We start from the raw sequence: 20,930 nt of genomic DNA, 5'->3' as shown, positions 1-20,930 counted from the left end.
CACAAAACAAAAAAGTAACAACAATTTCTCTAGTTTCACCCAAAGTTTTAAAAGGCTTTACTGGGGCGGGGCTCGCCTCGCCTTGAGGCTCAGGTAAAACACATCAAGGTTTAGAATTTTAGGATTTACTCCCCAAAGGCTAGCGCATAACAGTTTGAGGCATGCACCTTAGGTGTGTCTTGTACGCCTTTTACACATAAGCATATGAGAAGTACACATATGAAGAGGTTGCCTTGGGTTTTTGTTAAACTTACTCTAGCAGATTGTTTAAACATAAAAAAGAAAAAAATAAAAATAAAAGAACCTCCATTTTGCAAATTGTAAAGGAAAATTAAGTAAATGACCAATCAAGAAAAAACACAATTAATTCTCAAATGAGAAGCTCAATCACTAAAACTAAGGATATTAATTTCACTTTCAATGAAGGCAAACTTCATTTTTTACAATGAAATGTTCAATGCCTTGAGGAGAAAAAGTGTTTACACCTTTATATTTATTTATTTTTAATATTTTAAAATATTTAATTTATTCATTAAATATTAAAATTCAAAATTCAAAATTCAAAATACTTACACCTTGACGTCTTAAGGCTTACGCCTCGCTTCATGAGGGGTAAAACATCTCGAGTTACGCATTCGCCTTTAAAAACTTTGGTTTCACCAAAACTTTGCTCTGAGTATTTCATACCAGAAGGCCGCTTTGATGATTTCATATCAAAAAGAACTTTCTAACCACTAACCATATCACCTATTACAATTAGATTAATACATTTATACACATCAAAATACACAAGGCAATTTTAGCAGGCCACAAGTGATGGTATAAAACCTAACACCACCACAAACAATAGCACTAGATAACAAACAGACCTGCTAGACACAGTTTTCCTGATTATATTTGCCTAATAAATGGTATGGTCAACATTCTGATGCATCACAAAAGATTTAATTCAAGCGTACAAATACATCCTGATATCCTCCAACACAAAATATTATAGCCCACCAAGTGTGTAGAGAAAACAGACAATAAATAACTGAAGTAGAACAGCTTTAGGAAACTCGGAGAATTGCGGCTTACAGTAGGAATTGTGGTGCGTTTTGGACATGATACCATCTTAGAAGTGTTCAGCTTCTTATTCCTCTTACATCATGAAGTTATCTTATTGTTTTAAGTAGGGGTGAGCAACGGATATTCTAATCCGCCAAAACCGACCGAATCGATCCGTCGCATTTTGGACAAATGCGTGATGACATTGATTTTTTCCAATCCGCCTAGTTTTGGACGGATGACGGATTTGATTCCATTGGCCGCAACCGAACTGCCAAACCGCGAGCACCCCTAGTAATTTGTAAGACTTTGTATTTTCAATTTATTTATATATTATGTATGTGTTTTCAATTAAAAGAGAGTTTAAATATTCTGTTGTGTTTTTAATTTGTTTTCAATTTGAAAATCCTTTTATCAAATGGCAAGTGTTAATATTTAGTATTTTCATGTGAAAAATATAAGAGCATCTCCAACCCTGAACCAAAGTTTTCATCAAATCTGAGTAAAAAAATGACTTTTTCCTCAATCTGATACCGAGTGCTCCAACGGTTGATTTTCATCAAATTTTCATCAATTTTGTGCCGAGATAACCGGTTGGTCGACCGGTTAAGCCAAAAAAAAAAATTTTTTTTTTTTTTTTTTGAACTTTTTGAACCTTTTAGTGGTCGACCGGCCAGTCAACCAGCAAGGCAAAAAAGTTTTTTTTTTTTTTTCAACTGTTTGACCTTTTTTTTGGAACTGTTTGAACCTTTTGGTGGTCGACCGGTTGGTCAACCGGCTGGTCGACCGGTTGGTCTCCCCCAACGGTCATGCACAGTGTTTTAATGAAATGCGGAGCTTGTCCTCATTTTGGTGAAACGTTTGGTGAAATCTCGATTTGATATCAATTTGGTGAAACCGTTGGAGCATGAAAAAGTGCTTTTTTCACCAAATTTTAAATTTGATGCCAGATTTGGTTCAGGGTTGGAGATGGTCTAAGATTTAGGCCAAGTTTTGCATCCTCAAAAAAAATCTAAAAAGTCAAAAAGTCACTATTCTATTTAAATCACATCATCTTATTTAAGTCACATCATCTCTCTATCACATCATTTCAAACTCAACCCATACCCAACCCATATTTCATAAAAAGTCAAAAAATACACTTATTTAGGACACCCCAAGCAACCCCTTAATTTTGTCATTTTTAAAAAAAAAATCAAATTAAATAGTTTTGAATTAAAAAAATAAGTAATGAAATATTTTGGATAATACATTATTTTCTTATATGTATTTATTATTCGTATTTAACAATTTACTTGAAAATCTTTTAGTTATGAAAATTTCCGCATCGGCGTGTCCATGTCGTGTCATGTGTATGCTTCTTCGGCCTAAGCCATAGCCTCAACCTCAATCTGACTAAAGTATAGTGGTAATGCCCTGAAGGACCACATATAATTCTTAAACTTATGTCCTCTTACGACCAAACCACATCAAAATATATAGTTTATGATGGATGCCTAACACAAAGCAAGACAACAATTACAAGCTAATTTTCATGCTAGAAGACGTAATTTTTTTTCTTCAAAATAAAATGACCGTTTTTATACCTTCAATTTTCCATTTTAGCCAACAATAGTTTGCCTTGTGATGGAATACAAGTGAAGGATAACTACTTTCCTAAGATAAAGGTTGGGGAAAAAAAAGAAAGGCATTACTCTGTTATTTACCCACACCGTTTTAACATTTCAACTCAAGAAGCCACTAATTCTATTCCTCAAGTTGTAAAGATTATAAACTTGCAAACTTGTTAGGAGATGCAACTTTTCCTATAAAGGGGCGGCTTGGTCCAAAAGTAAAACTTGTAGTTAGTGTCCCTAGTTGCGAGAGTCACCTGCCTTGGGTCACAATATATTGTATGATTCCGTTCGATACACCAAGTAATCAATTCGTATAAAAAGGGTGAATCGACAAAAGCCAAATCACATTAAAATCTCGTAGGATTTGGTTCAATACACCAAGCAATCGATTCAACCTTATCCATCTATTTGTACTAGGAAAAAGAAATATTTTGGAGTCATCAAGTGAGTTTGGAAAAAGTATGATGATTTGGATACTATGGGCCCCTACGGTGAGTTTTTGGAGATGATGATTAAAGAATGAAGTATTGAAAACTTTTGGAGTTTTCCAATTTTTGCCTCCTAACTTTTTTGGTTTTTTTTTTTGAATGATTGCTTTTTGACAAAAGTGTAGACTATTACAACTATTTTACTTTTTGGAAAATTGCCATTCAACAACTCCAAAATTGTAGGAGGTTTTAAGCAAGATTATATATTCTCCCCAACAATAGTATCAATAAGGAGACCATTTGCGTTAAATTGAAGACTTGCATAGTTTTGTATCAAAGACATGCATAGTTAAGGAAGGCTATTACATACCGTTTGTCCCACTCTATGCGGACTGTCAATGGGTTGGTTAGGTACAAACTAAGAAGCACGGACACTTCTAGGAAGGTGACGTATCCGTGTCGGGTACGTGTCGGACACCGACACTCTCAGGACACGTGTCCGACACTCTTCAAAACGTGTCCTATTGTTTAAAGACTTGGACACTCTTTGGACACTTGAAGGACACACGTATCAATCGTTTAAACACACGTGTCTAACGATTAGACATACGCAAAACTAATTATAAGTTTGAACAAAATAACTTAAGATACAATAATAAAATAAAAACCATATAAATTTATAAGAATTAGTGTCATATTGCATTTTTTATTATCTTTGAATGATATATTCATATATATATAACATATAATAAATATATAAAATTATATATTTCATGCGTGTCCTCCTCGTGTCGTGTCCTGCATTTTTTGAAAATTAACGTGTCGGCGTGTCCGTGTCGTACTCGTGTCGTGTCAAGTGTCCGTGTCCATGCTTCTTAGGGTACAAACCTAGCAACAACATTATGTGAAGTAGATACCTTCAAAATCAATCCACATTCAATGCTCAATAGCTTAGCAAAGAAGAACACCCCCCCTCCACCCTTCCCCCCCCCCCCCAAAAAAAAAAAAAAAAAAAAAAAAAAAAAAACCCTTTCCCTCTGTCTCGCTCACACAACTACATGCTAAACTAAGACCATTTCACTCAAAGTAGAACATTGACATCAACAAATAACCAAATTCTGAAAAAGCTGTAACATCTTAGTATCTCATCCTACATTTTGAATTTTTCTTTGAGTTACATAGAATCTTCCCATATAACATATTTTCATCTCATAATATTCGCAAAGTAATGAAGTCGGAAGATGCTTCCAAATCACAAGTACATAATTAATCCCTAAGATTAATATGTAACATTCGACTTTCAACTCCGCTCTCCTTCACTTCTGTTAGTCTTATCGACCACTCTTGCCTAGCCTAGCTTAACCAAGTTTGACCTCCGCTCTCCTAAAAGATGACGAGTCTTTTATGTCTTGTTGTCTTTACATTTACAAGAATCTAGATCTAGGTCGAAAAGCTTTTACAACTAGAGGGCGAGTCTAGCGAAAAGCTAGGAGCTCGCAACAACTAAATCACAATCTCCGAGCGAGCTCATATTGACATAGGCTGGCTCTTTTCAATGCTGGGAGTGAAGCTGGCCTTGCAAGAACTATCTATTCAATCAAGGAGATGGCAAGCAGAACGCACCCAAACTCATAGGCAATGACATTAGAATTGTTGGAAATCGCCAACTTGGTTGGTCCAAACAAGAAAAGCATGGAATCTTTGGGCATTGCTTAGGCTGAGTTAAGTAAAGACAGGCTACCTAGAAACTAAACAATAAACATGAAAACTTCCCTCTTAACATTACTAACAATTAGTTTTCTTACTTTTTATTTCATTATTGATTTGAGACTAGTTAGGAGAATAAAAATGAAAATTCCTATTATGATAATTTCTTTTCTTTTTTAATAGTATATCAAATCTATTTTCTATTTTAGAATGAACGACGACCAACCAACACTTTGACTTTACTTTAACTCATTAGATTCATTAGTACGTTCATTAATTGAAAGATCTTATTATACGTTATTAAATAGTAAAATAAATAAAAATTCACAATTTTAAAAGCTAAACCTAGTGAATTCCTAATTGGCATTAGGGGATTTTTTTTCCAATTGATTATTTTATCACAATGGTTGATTTTACATCATCGAATGGACCCGCCCTTTCTTCCATATGCATGCTATGATATGGTTTGAATCATAAGAGTACTTTCTTCTAATCGAATTATATCAATCACCAATTTGAGCAAAGACCCCCACTACTTGGATTCAAAAGGCGCTTTCAATACCAGTGAATTGGTGCTCAAGTTGAAATCAGTTGTCCTTCCATAGATTTCAACTCCAAGAGACAAAATCTCCATGCATGTGTTCTTTTCTCAAGTGCGTTTACAAAAATAGAATATGAAGTTTGCCCGGGATTCGAACCCAGAACTAGTCAGATGGAGTAGATAATTTCCTTGTTAAACAAGCAAAAACCCTTCCCTAAGTCTTGTTTGTCCATTTGATCCGAGTCCGGATCTTCTTCCAGATTGCAAAAATAAAATACAAATTTCCATACACGACTTCAATATGACAATGGGTTGCCTGGGATTCGAATCAAGAAATAGTCGGATTGAGTAGATAATTTACTTGTTAAACAAGCAAAAACCCCTCCGCAAGTTGTGCTTGTCCATTTGATCTGAGTCTTGATCTTCTTCTATATTACTCTCTTCAAGATTTTCTCCAGGAAAAGGCAATCTTTCTAGTGACAAAACTACTTGACCCCCTCTAGGAAAAGATGCACCAATCCCTTTGGCCTTACCTTATGACCTTGGCCACTTTTTTTAAGTGATTAATATGCACAATTTCATAATTATGTACATGAACAAATTCCATAGGCCATTTATATCCAAAAAAACCAATGTACGATCACTCTTCATGACTCCATATACTTGGGGGAATTTAATGGATGGCCCCCACCTCTACTTGGAGATTTCAACTTCTACTAAATTAGAGCAAACCATCAAATTGGGCAAATTCAAAACAAGTATCACCCTCAAAAAAGAGTAAATTTAAGAGATTGATGTTTAATGAGGTTCTAACATCACAAAAGTACACCACACCATGAGACTGAATGTTGCAAAGCACTTAAACGAAGGCTACATATACCTATGAAATGAAGTTTAAGAAGGAAACAATAATAACAAAGACATAGGGCTTAGGGCACTAGAACCATCTTCAAGATCCGTCCTCAATGATAATAAGATTAAAAACTCTCTCTATCTCATCCCTCACACTCATTCATCCGAACTGTTAATTTTTGTTTGTCCACAAGAAAAAATGCTTCCAACACACAAAGGAGCATCTAAGGCATTGAAGGTACATGTGGCACCTACGCTGGAGCAGACACGATGACAGCTATGTTAATCCAGAGGACAACCAAAAAAATGTTGTAACATCTATTGACTTGACAAAGTAAATGACACAAAACAAAATCAAACTCGCATTATGAATGATCAACATATCAATTCCAAGTAATTACGAACATCTTTTTAATGACAAGGTCGGCAATAACATATGCCACATTCTATATATTTTATTTCCACATAATAACTTTGCCATTCATTGAGCAAATGACAAAAAACATCTTTTTAAATTTATTTCCACATAATAACTCAGAAAATACAGATTGCCGCGGATGTAAGGGCTTTTGAACTTATTCATATATATTTTCTGATTGTCTTGTTTTAGGCCTTAATCGCATTATAGGATAAATAATTCCTATAATTGGAGGGGCTTGAACATTAATGCAATTAAGGCCTAAAACAAGACAGTTAGAAAATGTATATGAATAAGTTCAAAAGCCCTTACATCCACGGCAATCTATATTGTCTGAGTTATTATGTGGAAATAAATTTTTAAAAAAATACTTAATGAATGGCAATTTAAACATAGAATGTGGCATATGTTATTGCCGACCTTGTCATCAAAAAGAACCTACCTATTTTAATGGCATAAGCTCTATAGGTTAATGCTTTCCATGCATAGTTGTCACACGGCATATAATGTTACTGAGTTGTTTTCTATTATAGACAATTCTTTATTTAGATATGAAGTAGAGGGAAATAAAGGTATGCGGGCTCAACCTAGGCTGCCAGCCAAGATGAAGATAGATTGAAGGGGTTGTCAGGGAGCTTCATAGGGAATTGTAGGATCCCTAGCTCAAAATATTGCAGCCAACCAGGATTCAGGGGAAAGATAGTCACGAGGAAAACTAATTCCATAGTCAAGGCTGAGACAGACCCTATATTTACTTCGTAATAGTCTTTAGCTCGACATTGTCAAGCCATATTATCTACCCAAATGGACTTTAAACTAACATTCTATCTTACTGCCTCCTTCGGTGAGAAATTCCCTTCCTTTGTCTAAAATGCTTGATTGCTCTGTGCTCAGCAAACGTACAAAGTGGAGCTGCCCGCTGTTTGGCTGACCCTCTTCTTCCCATTCAGGTTGGGTTGACCCAAAAGTACAGTAAGAAGGAATGGAACCACCGGAAGTGTTTTAAAAAGCGCGCTTAGGCATGCGCCTAAGCTCAAGGTGCAATGAGGCACAGCCCTATGCCTCGAACAGATCGAGGCGAGGCAAGGAATGGAAGGGGCACGAAAGGTGCCGGGGTGAGGGCTTTATTCTAAGGTGCAAGGTGTGGGCTTTATGCGCCTCATGTATTTTTTTACTCAAACTGTTGATTAAGCGATTTTTCTGTGTGCATACCCACAGGGAATTATAACCCTTCAATATAAAAGGCCAAACGTGATCAGAAAGTGATAAAAAAAAAATTATAAAAAAAAAAAAAACCTAGGCGGAGATCAATTAAAAAAATCAATCGACATTGCATGGAAAAGAGAAAGATCGACATTTGTCTTCTTCAAGTTCTTCTCTTCTCCTCCTTCTTCTTCTTCTTCTTCTTCGTAGTGTTCTCCTTCTTCTTCGCTGGTCCTAGTTCTCTCTCTCTTCGCTGGTCCTAGTTCTCTCTCTCCCTCTTTTTTTCTTTCTTTTTCTGCTACAGCCACTGTTCCCCATTTCTTTCGCTAGGTTGTCCTTCTTCGCTGCTCGTGGTTCTCTCTCTGCTTCTTTTTTTTTCTTTCTTTCTTTTTATGCTTGTGCATGCAAAAAGGTGGATTTTTATTAACCTTTTCTTCTTTTGTTGGATAATATATTTGTGATTTTTAGAAGATTGAATATTATGTTTAAAGATTATTTGCCTACTTTAAAATGTTATGTTTATGTTGAAAACTTTACCTACTTTAAAATTTTGCTTATATTCTACAACTTGCGCCTCACTTTAGTGAGGCGCGCACCTCTCCTCACGCCTCGCACTTAGGCTATAGGAGACCTTATCGCCTTTGTGCGCCTAGAGCTTTTTAAAACACGGCGCCGTAGAGTCATCTACAATTCACACTTGGGCAAAGACGACTAACTTTGGAAGCGAAATACGAACCAATCTCCGCTATTCCGAGTTCCCTATATTCGTAGCGAAATCAAGGTCTATGATAAAGGCCAAAGCCTTATGAATTCAAGTTTGAGGACATCCACTTAGTGCATTTATGCCAAAAGTTAGGTATGTACCCAATCCAACCCCTCCCAAACACCCATTAATAGGAATTAATTGGGCATTATTTATTTTTTAATATAATTATATATACACAAAAGAAGAACCAAATTCTTTTTACAGTTAAAAAGATAATTGACCTAATACAATATTAGCATAAATTGATAATTTGATATGATACTTCATCAGTCCTAGATTCACTAGATTTTTTACTTGTAAATATGGGTAGTAGCTCATGTGTGACGGGTGTAGATTAAACAAAGTGCGCTTAAGAATTGCAACAACAGTGCCAGAAAATCAGTTTGAATTTACACCCGAAAGATCTACTATGGAAGCAATTTTTTTAGGAAGACCAATAGAAATTTACAGTGTGAAGAGGAGTGATCTTAGTATGATTTTTATAAATCTAAAAAAACAATTACGATAGGGTGCCTATAGATATAATATGGTGAGTATAAGAGAAAACAGATGTGACAAAAGGGTATTGATGCAATAAATGACACGCACGATGGAGCTATGACTGCCATTAGATCACCAAGAGAAATAGCAAGAGTGTTTTGTAACAAGCCTATGTTGCTACGTTGCCAGATCCAGTAAAGAAGCCTATGCTACCAGATGGCGCCAGATCCAGTAAAGAAGCCTATGTGGCTAAAATAACTGTGAATTCTATTCATAAAAATTAACTGATCCAGTTTTAGCATTACAACAAGCACAACCACAAAAAGGAAAAGGAAAAGGTAAAAAGCAAAAACAAAAAAAAACAAAACATAAGCACGTGTTCTGTGATTTGTAGGGATAAACACAAATGTACATGTCTATGAAGTAAGTTCCATAGCAGTATCTCCTAAATTCTAGATTTTGAGAATCACCAAGCCTAAATGCTTCAACTTGAAAGGAAACACCAAGTATATCTCAACATATTGCAGAGAAACAAACTTCGAAATATTCTACAATATAGAGAATACCCCAACCTACCCTCTACGCAACTGACACATCCTTGTGAGAGATCTAGTAGATGACATACCAGAACTAGCAACAAAGGCTTCAACCAAATGTAAGTAGTTTTTTTCTAAGCCGAAAATTATCCACAACAACTAAGAACCGACCTATAAACCGATTAAAGCATGTTGAGAAAAAAGAAATTCCAGCATAAGTGGCTAAAACTGCAAAAAAATGAATTCCAACAACCTAACTCTGGTTTTCCCTAGCCATGAAACCACTATCAAAGACAAACCAGCAGGGCTAAACTCCTACACTCTACTCTTCCAAAGGGATCACAATCCAAAATGCCAAGAATAAATCAGATCCCAAAAGAGGCCAATTTTCCACCTCCAATAAGCATTCTTCAATTTCTGTCAACCAACCTTTGAATCCCCATGTAACCAAATGCTTTAAACCTTCCATGCCAAACTTAATTCCACAAACAATATCCAATAAGAAATCAAGAGATCATTTATTCCCTCCTCTGCACCTTATATCATCAGAAAACTTAATGAAACGACAATTCAATTTTAATGCCATTTGGATAAAGTTCTCAATATGAGGTTATGTATCCAAACCGGAGTAACTTGTTCATCTCACCAACCTTATTCAAAGTTTTCTAAATATCACACGAACTGCAAAAACCAGGTCAAATATAAAAGAGGGCAGAATGCAAGATTGAGTTTCATCATGAAATCACATTTTAGCAGAGAAATGACTTTCCTGGAAAACTCGTATATTCAAAAGAAGAAAAAATCATGGATTAAGCAATTACCTGGTTGACGGAAATATCATTAATGATTAACGGACCCTTGCCCTGCTTGAGTGCTTGGTTGTTGCTGTTGCTGTTGCTGTTGCTGCTGCTTCTGCTGTATCTGGAGGAGGAGGTTAGCTGCGAACTGCAGCGTTGACTGGTACCTCTGATTCTTATCAACCTCAACCTCTGATGTTCCCTGACTTGCTCCATAAAGGGCAGGCTGAAGCTGCAGAACCTGATTCGAAAGCTCAGATATATCAGCACCCTGCGGCAATGCAGTATGGGGCTGCTGAGTAACATTACTACCATGAACCTGATTAGACAATGAAACAGAGTTTGCAGGTTGCTGATAGATAGATGAACCATATGAACCAAGAGAATCTGTTCCATGTGCCATCCCAAAGCCCGTCTGAGTAATCTGAGGAACTTCATACTGACGTTGCCAGTCAACCTGTGGGGAAACAGAAAGTTGTCCACTCTGTGAAGGGTTTCCTAACATATTCAGTGGCCTAGAAGAAACTGCACCTTGTGGCAGGTGAAATGCAGGATCTTGAACTTGGGAGTTTCCAGTAACCCCCAGTGGAGAATTGCTTGATGTGTTCAAGCCAGTTGCGTAAGTCTGAACCTGGGGAAGTTGTCTCTGGAGATTAAATTGATGCTCCACTTGATGCAATGGATGACCAGTCTGCTCAGGACCTTGTTGCAGAAGTCCCCTTTCCAATTCAGTGCTAGCAGGCATTGAAGGTCTCATCGAGGACGATCCTAGTGGTTGTTGGGCAGCTTCTGAACCAGAAGATTTTGCAGTGGCTGGAAGTAAGGATGCTAGAGTGGCAATAAGCTCAGGAGTCAAACTAACTCCAGCTTGAGACACTGCTGCAGTATTTCCTGAGGCTGGCTGCATGGGAAGCGAGGCAGTAGTAGAAGGTGCAAGCTGATTTCTAGGAGGCAATGAGTCCTCGTGTAACGCACTACTATAATCCATCTGCAAAACATTTTCCTCCCGAGGCAAGCCACTGTACTCATTTTGAGAAGGAATCTGATGTCCATCCATGTAGTGAGACGGGAAGGACTGTGGCTGCATGGATGTACTACTAGGGGAATGTTGTGCGAACTTCAGGACCACCCCATAAAGGCGTTCAGGACCCGCAACATTTAGCACATTAGAGAGGAAATCTGACGGAGGCACCAAAAATAAGGTGGTCCCATCCTCAAACTTGGCCACCCCAGCCCGGCCTTTTGCCCCTAAATAACGCAGAAACTCAGTGTACGAAGCAAAATCCTCTTCACTATCAGGCAGAAAGAAGACAATATCATATCCAATGGCATCAGAATAATGTTTTGTTAACATGTCAAGGCCTGTTCGGGCTGAGCAATTGACCACGTCAGGACTGCAGATAAAAAAGTTCCATATTAGAAATAAAAATGACAGGATTCAGGACAACTAGTCATATGCTACATCTACCAGATCACAATAGCAAAGTTCTGGGTTTAAGTGAAAAATAATTCACCAGGACACAGTCACATGATTAAGCATCAAAACAACCCAACGTTAAAAAATGAAGATAAATATAATGACAGATAGGAAGTAATCAAGAACAAAATTAGGCCATGATCTAAATCCATAAATAATCCCACAATGAGTCGATAAAAGGAATGTGTAATCAAACAAAAAGCACACTTAAGCTCTCCAAAACTTAAATGAAGAAATAAGAAAGCAAAAGGATTTACAAAATTGTTGCCACTTTGTGATACTACAACGGAGGATTATCTACAACAATTTATCTATGATGGTGTTTGGGAAGTGGGTTTTATGTAGGTTTTTTTAGATGTAGGATATTATTGAAGAAAAAAAAAATTGTATTTGGGAAGATAGTTGGGTTTTTTTGTGGTTGGATGTGATGTTTGTGAGAGAAAAAGTGAAATGATTATGGGGTTGGATGTGATATTTTGTTTGGATGTGTTTTTTTTTTATTTTGCAAAATTTTTGTCTTTTAGTGGAAAAAATGAGAAAAAACCCAACTAAAATTCTTCCCAAACACCACCTATGTATCCTTCCACAAGCAATAACGAAGATATATACTCATCTTCAATTCTTAAATAATTCATATTATGATATATCTGGGGTATACAAAACTCACTGAATGGCTCAATACATTTGATGAGCCGATACATCATAAGATGTATTGATAAGCAAACCCATTACCTACAAAAGAATAAGAGAATTAAAGAATAACAATTGAAGTGGCTAAATTACAGTGATGTAATAGTTTTAGTTTTAGAAAAATCTTTGGTAAGAATCATATTATGCAAGACCCAATCAAACAACATTAGTTGCATTTATTGTGCAAAGTTAAAACAGACATCCAAAAACTTCACTTAATAAAAGGGATAACTACACAGAAAGTAGGTGACAATCAAAATAACACTTACATCTCAGACTCAATGCCTCTCCCAAGAGGGACACAACGAGCACAACAAACAGGGGTTCCACCCTTGGCAATAACACCACGCCATATGTAATCATGATCCGGATGGACGTGATCATTTCCAACAGTTTTGATCCTTACTTCTGGTGGACTAAAGATATTCTTCTCTTGAACATTGACCTCTGAACCTGAAGCACCTCCATCAACTTGCGGGCGAAGCCCATGTAATCGGTCCAACCCCAAGCCCTGATCATCCATTTTCTTTGAAGGAAAAGAAGAATCATAAACAGGAAAAACTGTATCAATCCTTGCCCGCTTGGATTCCCTTTGAAGTTGATTTGCATCAAATACATCCCATGCACCAGACACAGGTCTGATTGGTCGCTTCATGCCCGATGAAGGAGATGGAAGCATCCCAGGTGCAGGAGACAATCTTCTCCAATTTGGACCACCCATCAGACCATTGGGATTAGCATCCGGCCGTTTATGCAGTGCAGTCAAATCATTGAATTCTGGTCCTGAAAGTAGAGGTTCAAAGTTACCTTGAGGACCAAAAGGCCTCATCAGCATATTAGGACCGAGAATACCACTAGATGGTGCAGGTCCAGAAAGTGTATTTGCAACCATCGGAAGATTATGATGAAACATGTCCATATGTGCAGGTCGAAATGGAGGTTCATTAAAAAACATATCCGGCCTTGGCCCTTTGATTCCCGGGTGAAATCCAGGGTAATCTTGGCTAGGAGCAAGACCACTGTCCGAATACATAATCGATATCCTCGAATCATTGAAAAGACGACCTTGTAACCCTTCTTTGGCACGCCGTGCCTCATCAACACTTCTGAATTCAACTAACGAGTAGTGCATCAAAGGAAAACTTCTAATTGACTCGATCTCACCAAATAAAATCATCGCATTGTGCAACATCTGCTCATCAACATGAACAGGAGGAGGGTAACCTATCCACAATATATTGCTTGGCTGTCCATCGCCCTTTGGCCCTCCAGAAGATTGAGAATGCTATCACGAACATAAAAGGACAAGTTTAAGATGTTATCAAACCCACTCAATTAAAATTTAAAGTAAAACCTCATGTTCAGTAAGCAGTCTGCACTCTAAAAATTTATAAGAAATAACTACTGTCAGCTAAATACAGGATCTCCCAGAACATGATGAACATTTAGTGGCATTAGTGTGCAATGAAGCTGTGGGGAGCAAAGCATGAATTCCAGCTAGCCCCCACAAATTTACCTCAATTGAATATAGCAAATTAATGATTGATGGTTGAAAATTACCAGTTGTCTTTTGGACCCAGAATGCATAGGCTCAGAATAGTTTCTAATGGTGTCTTGTGGCATCCATGGTGAATCAGAAGGGCCCATTCTCCGGCTAAGAAACTGTCCTTCCCTTGCATCATGGTAATCAGCCCCTTGTTCCTATCGACATAAAAAAAGCATAAGACCAAAAATTAATGAAATTAAAAGAAGTTACTAAGCAGAGGTGGGCATACAAAGAGGACTTACGGGATCAGCAAGACCTGCTAACAAGTCAGAAAGGAATTGAGACAACAACATTTTTATTTCAATTTGAGCAGGATTTTGTTTGTCATATTGGGGTGATCTTCCAGAGTTGAAAGTGGATTGGATTTAGTGCCCAGCAAGGATAGGTTCAATGGCAGTTGTATAAATGACCTAAGAATGTACCAATGGGCTGGCTAGCACATCTAAAATACAAGGATAATTCCTCAAAGTACCAAATTTCCCTTATCAGGTGCAATAACTAATATATTAAAAAGGGTGACCAAGAATAATTATATATTAAAAAGGGTGACCAAGAATAATTCTAAGCACCTCACTGTGACAGAGACACTATGATGTAGGGCACAGTTAAAACTTCAACTCACTATGCAAGTAATCACAGTACCTTATCCAAGCTACAATTAAATATTCCAAAGCACATCTAAAACGTGATTGAATTAATCGACTTACTCTTCTTGAAGTCTGTGATCTGAGGAAATCAACACGTATCTGGTCACTGCCTATTTGCTTCCCATTCATACTTTTTAATGCTTGAAAAGCATCTTCCAATCTAAGGTAATCAACATATGCAGTATTACGGTCCCTGAGGAACTTGAACTCCTCAATTTTACCAAATTTGAGAAACTCTTCTTCCAAAATTTCCTTCGTAATGGATGGGCCGATTCCACTAACCCACAAACTTTTGCATGGTTTAGCCTGCCTCCTCCAAAAAAAGTAATAGGTTAGAACTCGGCGAAAAAACCCAAAAAATGTGTAGTTGTAATAGCAACTTTACCCTACAAACAACAGGAAAAAGATGATACATTAATCAAGAGAAATACACATCATAGACACCCAAATATGCATACGTTGCCAGATGGATGAGTGTTCCAAAAGTCATATGCATTTCCCTTCTAGCATAACCCATCAAGTAAACTAGAATGTTTACACCCTGCTAATGGTAACAATGCAAGTCTACTTGGTATGTAACTTCTAGTACCACTTAAAACGAAATAAACAACACAAATCACAACTGCCTGTTACCATGTTCATGTCTCAAATGAATTTGAATCAAGCAAGGTATTGATGCATTAGAATTGCATTAAAGCATTTTTCTGGTCAAACTAAACTAATAAACATAGTTATGCGCATCAAAACCCTAAAAAGCATGGACAAGTGACACAACACTAGCACGCCGACATTACAATTTTCAAAAGATGTTGGGCACGACACAAGAGGGTACTCACAAAATTTATAGTTTTATGTATTCATTATGAGAAAAATTATATATATATATATATATGAATATTTCATAATAAAAAATGGGTGTTATTAATGTGTGCCCTTAGAGCACATGTTAAGCAAGCTTAAGGCTGTGTTTGGTTAGTTTCTCCAAACATATTTCCACCCTTTATTTTGAGTGTCTTATTTGTTTAGAGTATTCAAAAATTAATTCTACAACCCCTTTTGAAAACTCTTTCCAAGGTGGGAAAATTTGAGCTAACTGGACGTCCGGCCCGATTGACCGGAGCAGTGCAATTCTTTTTTTTATAAATGCCACATGTTATTTTTTATATTTTAAATAAAAAAAAAAATTGAAATTTTTTTAAAAAATTTATGAGCTTTGAATAAAATTTTGAATTGTATGTTTAGTTATGAGTTGTAAGTTTTTGTATCAAATATCACATGTCACATCAAAATTTCCCCACTCAATTCAAAACTCTTTTCAAAACTCATTCACCAAACAAATTTTCCACACTCAAATCATAATTTCAAAACTCACAAACTCAAAATACAATTCTATTCTCAAATCATATTTAGAAAACTCTACCAAACGCTACCTAAAAAGATTATACATTGTTTTATTGCATTCACTTTCATGCGAGATGTACAATCTTTTCATGTTAACAAAATTCATAAAAAGATTATAACATAACACTAATTTCTAAAGTTTAAAGGTAGAGGGATAAATAAATATCTACATTATTTTTCTATTATCATTGGATCTTAAGTTATTTTGTTTAAACTTCTAGTGTGTTTCGTGCGTCTAAGCAATGGGCACGTGTCTTCCAAGTGTCCGAAGCGTGTCGAGATCTAAAAAAATTAACAAAATAATAGGACATGTTTTAAAGAGTGTCTGACACTCGTCGATAAGTGTCTAAGAAGTGTAAATGCTTCGTAGATCAAACCAAAAGATTTTAAAATTCATATTATTAAAAGAAAATTATTGGAATTGCATTAACTCATTTTCCAATCTACATAAAGCATTACTAAATACTTATGCATTTCCATACCCTTTCACGATAATAAATTGTTTTCTTTTTTTTTTTTCATCCTTTTCTTCACTATTTACTAAATTACTAAAAACCAAAATATACAATTCCATAAAAATCAATTGAACCCCTACAAATAATATTTTTAAAGTATGAATTATGGACACTCCAAAAAAGTGTCGTAGCAGTGTTGAACATGCCCGGGACACACCATTATTTAATTAATTTGTGTTTTGGGAACACACTAAGGACACGCCAACTAGTTTTCCCCTCTCTTCTTTAGTACTTTTGATGGATGTAGAATGTTAAATGTTTATTACTTTTTTTTTTCTTTTTTATGGATGATCAATCAATTAATTATTTAAATATAATGTTGTTTTTAAAATTTAATTCGTGTTAGTTTTTGTTAATTTTGATGGTTTGTGTACATAATATTAATTTACATAGCACGTCATGTCTCTACTATGTCCATGTCCGCATTTTTTTTAAATCACTTTATCCAATGTCCATATCCGTGTTCGCGTCCATGCTTTTTAGTTCTTAAATCAATTTAGCTAAACAAATACAAACTATGTTCTCTATTATTTCAACCATTGTATAGTTATTACCATTAACAAAGGTCAACTTCCCATAACATGTATAACCTTAATAGACCAAATCAAAGTTCAATTTTTTTTTCCCCACCTTCATTTGCAAATCCCATTATGTGTGCCTTAATTCATTTAAAATATCTTTTATATGTAGATATGCCTTTAAATATGCATTTCTAGAAATGAACTTTAGTCATAGTCCCCCCCCCCCCCCCAAGCTGCTTTAGTGCTTTTGATGGAGATAGAATGTTAAATGTTTATTACTTTTTTTTTTCTTTTTTTTTATGATGATCAATTAATCATTTAAATATATTTTTTTAATTTGATTACCGTTGGTTTTGTTAAATTGAATTAGTGTTAGATTTTGTTAATTATGATGGTTTGTGGACTCATAATATTAATCTACATAGCAAGTCATTTCTCCATTGTGTTTGTGTCCTAATTTTTTTTGAATCACTGTCCCATGTCCATATTCATGTCCTTGCTTCTTAATTTTAAAATCAATTTAGCTAAATAAATACAAATTATATTCTCTATTATTTCAACCATTATTTCATTATCACCATTAACAAAGGGCAACATCTCATAACAAGTATAACCTTAATACACCAAATCAAAGTAAAAAAAAAATTGCCACCTTCATTTGCAAATCCCATCATGTGTGCCTTAATTCAGTTAAATTATCTTTTATATGTAGATAATCTTTTAAATATGCATATCATGAAATCAACTTTAGTCATAGCAAGAAGATTCTTCAGTGACCCAATCTCTATCCAACACCATTATGCCCATCCTGGTACACGTATTTACTTCTTCACATGAAATGTACACATATATACACAAGCAGTAAGAATTCATCTCAAGCACTCCTGCTTTATGCATTGTTTCATTTAGGTTAACCATCTACAGAGGTGAGAGGTTACTATTCCTTTATTTCAGTTTGTCAAAAAAAATTAAGCAAGGGTTAACCGTAACCCCAAGCTGAATGTGCACAGATGCGGCATAAATTCACGGATCAGTTACTCACCAAAAGAAAACCCAGAGGATAGTCATAGAGGTGTGGACTTTCTTGATGGGTAGTTTTGGATGCCTTTGATCTTTCTAAATTCTTCATAGATTTGTTTACATGCAGAAGACTCAAGAAATTTGGAGGTAGAACAAGTTGGCCATTTTTTTCATTTATCTGTGCATTTGAAAGGTGACAAATAGGAAAAACTTGGAAAGTGTAGATTTGTAAGTTGTGTAGAATCAAACGTAATTTTCTTAGTCTTTTGCATCATTGGGCCGAAAAAACATGAATTGATCCCTTGAGAATATTTTTGGATCTTGTACCTAGCATGGACTCTCTTGTCCATAGATTAAGTTTTGTATGATTTTGGTGGTCAACTGATAGAAAAACCAAAAGTTCTGAATTTATGTGGAACCAAAAAATTATAGAAAGTTTTTGTAAAATTTCAAATCCGAAATTCTCATAATTTGGTCAAATGTTCTGATTTTACAGCCGAAAATTTTAAGTCTGAATTTTTGGGTGGCGCAATCGTGTTGCAGGCCAATGAATCAAGGGATTTGGATCAGATCACACCTGTATTTGCAGACTAATCTGAATCGAAGAAAGGGTTTCCCCGGCAACCACTTGAATGTAAATGAGGGATTTTATTCATTCATTGACCCCAAAAAAAATGTAGATGGAGAAAAATAGTTGAAAAAAGCTATCAAATTTTAAATTTTGAAATTTAATTCAGCACATTGAAGCCACCAAAACTTCTCCGATTCTGAATGCACAAATGCTCAGTTGTAAGTAGAACAATAACGATTACACAGACCAACCAATCAATTGAAAAAACAACAAACCACACAAATTAGACTAAACCCATCAATTGAAAAACAACAAACTACACAAATTAAACTAAACCCAGTAGTAAAACCTAAAGAAAGGGCACAAAGATGAGAACAAACCGGTCTCGCAAACTGAATCTTCAAAGAATTTCCACGCAAAATCGTCCCTTGGAGGGCCTGCTTGGCAGCCTTAGCATCCTCGATTCGCTTGTAGTAGACAAAAGCGTAACTCCTCGAAGCGTAAGGGGTTACGCTATCGACTGAACCGTGTCTGGAGAAGAGATTCATCAAATCGAGATCTGTGACATCGGGAGAGAGATTTCCAACCCATAAATTGTTGGAAGGTGGTACGGGATATTCCGAATCGTTACCACCGTGAGTCGGTTTGCTCGATCTGTTCGGAGCTTGAAACATGGTTGTTGAATCGAATCGAAACCCTAGACGAACACAGGCTTTGAGAGAGAGATTTGATACAGAGGGAGAAAGAGAAAGAGAAAGATGAGGGTTCGAGAGAATGGCTTTAAAAAATATAAATAGCAAAATCTGTGTATTTTGCGCAGTCCCTATGTGCGCATCAGTTACGCTATCTTGTAACTTGAGGAAAGAAAATAACTGTTTATTTAAGTTATAAGAGGAAAAAAAAAAAAAAAAAAAAAACCTTATTTGGCATATATTAAAAAAATTAAAAAGTTGAAAAATTAATATCTTATTTAAATCATATCCTTTTTTTATTACATCACTTCAAATTTAGCTCATATCTAACTCATATTTTATAAAAAGGTTCAACTTGTCTCAAGTTGAGATCAAGATTGGACCCGTCCAGTTCGGCCTATGGGGCTTATTTTTTGGGCCCGTTTTGATAATCCGAACCGTCAATGTGTATAACTCATCGAGTACTACATGTTTGTAAAAAATCACGTTGATCGGATATCAATAGCTATGTGATCAAATCAGTTTTATATAAAAAAAATGGACGATGAAACAATTAACGGTTGATAAAAAACTGTTTTGTTCACATAGCTATCGATATCCGATTAACGTGATTTTTTACAGGCATATAGTACTCGATGAGTTCTACACATTGAACGGTTTGGATTATCAAAACGGGACCCGTGGTGGGCCCCCACCGGCCCAATAGCACGGTCTAATCCAATCTTAGACTGGACCAAAGCCACTGCATTTATAAAAAATCAAAAAGTGTACTTATTTAGATCATCCCAAATCACTCCTAATTGTTTGGTTTTATTTTTTCAGAAACACTTTTTAAAAAAATATATTTTATTATTTTCATATTTTTAAATTTTTATTAATTTTTTTAATATTTTAAGCAATTTTTTTGCTTTTTAGACTCACCTAACATAAATATACCTAAAAAGTAAAAAAATTGTAAAAAAAATCTTTTAAAAATTCACTAAATACTAAAAATATAAAAAAAATATAAGAATTCAGTATATTTTTTATATTTTTATGTATTTATTAATTTTTGTAAATATTTTTCACAATTTTTTTACTATTTAGATATATCTAAGTAAAGTATATCTAAAAAAGTAAAAAAAATGCTTAAAATTTTAAAAATATTCACTAAAAATAAAAAAAACACACGAAAACTAAAATACTCAATTTTTAAAAAACTTAATTCAGAAAACTCAAATCAAATACACTGATTGCGATTTTTTTTTTTATTTGAATAAATAAGAAATTAAAAAAAAATTAAAAAGTGATTGTGACCTTTTATTTAGTTAGATTTTATTAGACAAAATAAAAGAAAAAATTTTATGTTATATTATTAAAATAATTTTTTTATATTTTGTCAATTATTTTATTTCTTTTATTTTTATAAGGAAAAATTTGGTATTATAAAAATATACAAATTTGCTGATTTCTTTTCTTT

At 35.2% G+C, this 20,930-nt stretch overlaps 1 protein-coding gene across 4 annotated transcripts in view; it reads right to left on the bottom strand.

Moving 5' to 3' along the window:
* Positions 1-19,631, bottom strand: part of FPA (RNA binding protein) — a 30,909-nt gene extending 11,278 nt beyond the window's left edge. The window contains exons 1-6 of one of the 4 annotated variants that reach the window (XM_028255890.2): positions 19,160-19,630; positions 14,812-15,057; positions 14,119-14,259; positions 12,828-13,843; positions 10,711-11,785; positions 10,416-10,632 (exon numbers count right to left, since the gene is read on the bottom strand). In XM_028255890.2, the coding sequence (XP_028111691.2) occupies positions 10,435-10,632; positions 10,711-11,785; positions 12,828-13,843; positions 14,119-14,259; positions 14,812-15,057; positions 19,160-19,453 (2,970 nt within the window). In that variant the 5' untranslated portion in view covers positions 19,454-19,630 and the 3' untranslated portion in view covers positions 10,416-10,434. Of the gene's footprint in view, positions 1-6,117; positions 6,448-10,091; positions 10,276-10,415; positions 11,786-12,827; positions 13,844-14,118; positions 14,260-14,811; positions 15,058-19,159 lie in introns of those variants that run through there. The other 3 variants (XM_028255888.2, XM_028255889.2, XM_028255887.2) reach the window with 3 other exon arrangements.
* Positions 19,632-20,930: the final 1,299 nt, after the last annotated feature.

Source organism: Camellia sinensis, chromosome 6 (genome assembly GCF_055761805.1).
Source record: "Camellia sinensis isolate YWXY chromosome 6, ASM5576180v1, whole genome shotgun sequence".
Lineage (NCBI taxonomy): Eukaryota > Viridiplantae > Streptophyta > Magnoliopsida > Ericales > Theaceae > Camellia > Camellia sinensis.
This window is presented reverse-complemented; position numbering and strand designations above follow the sequence as displayed.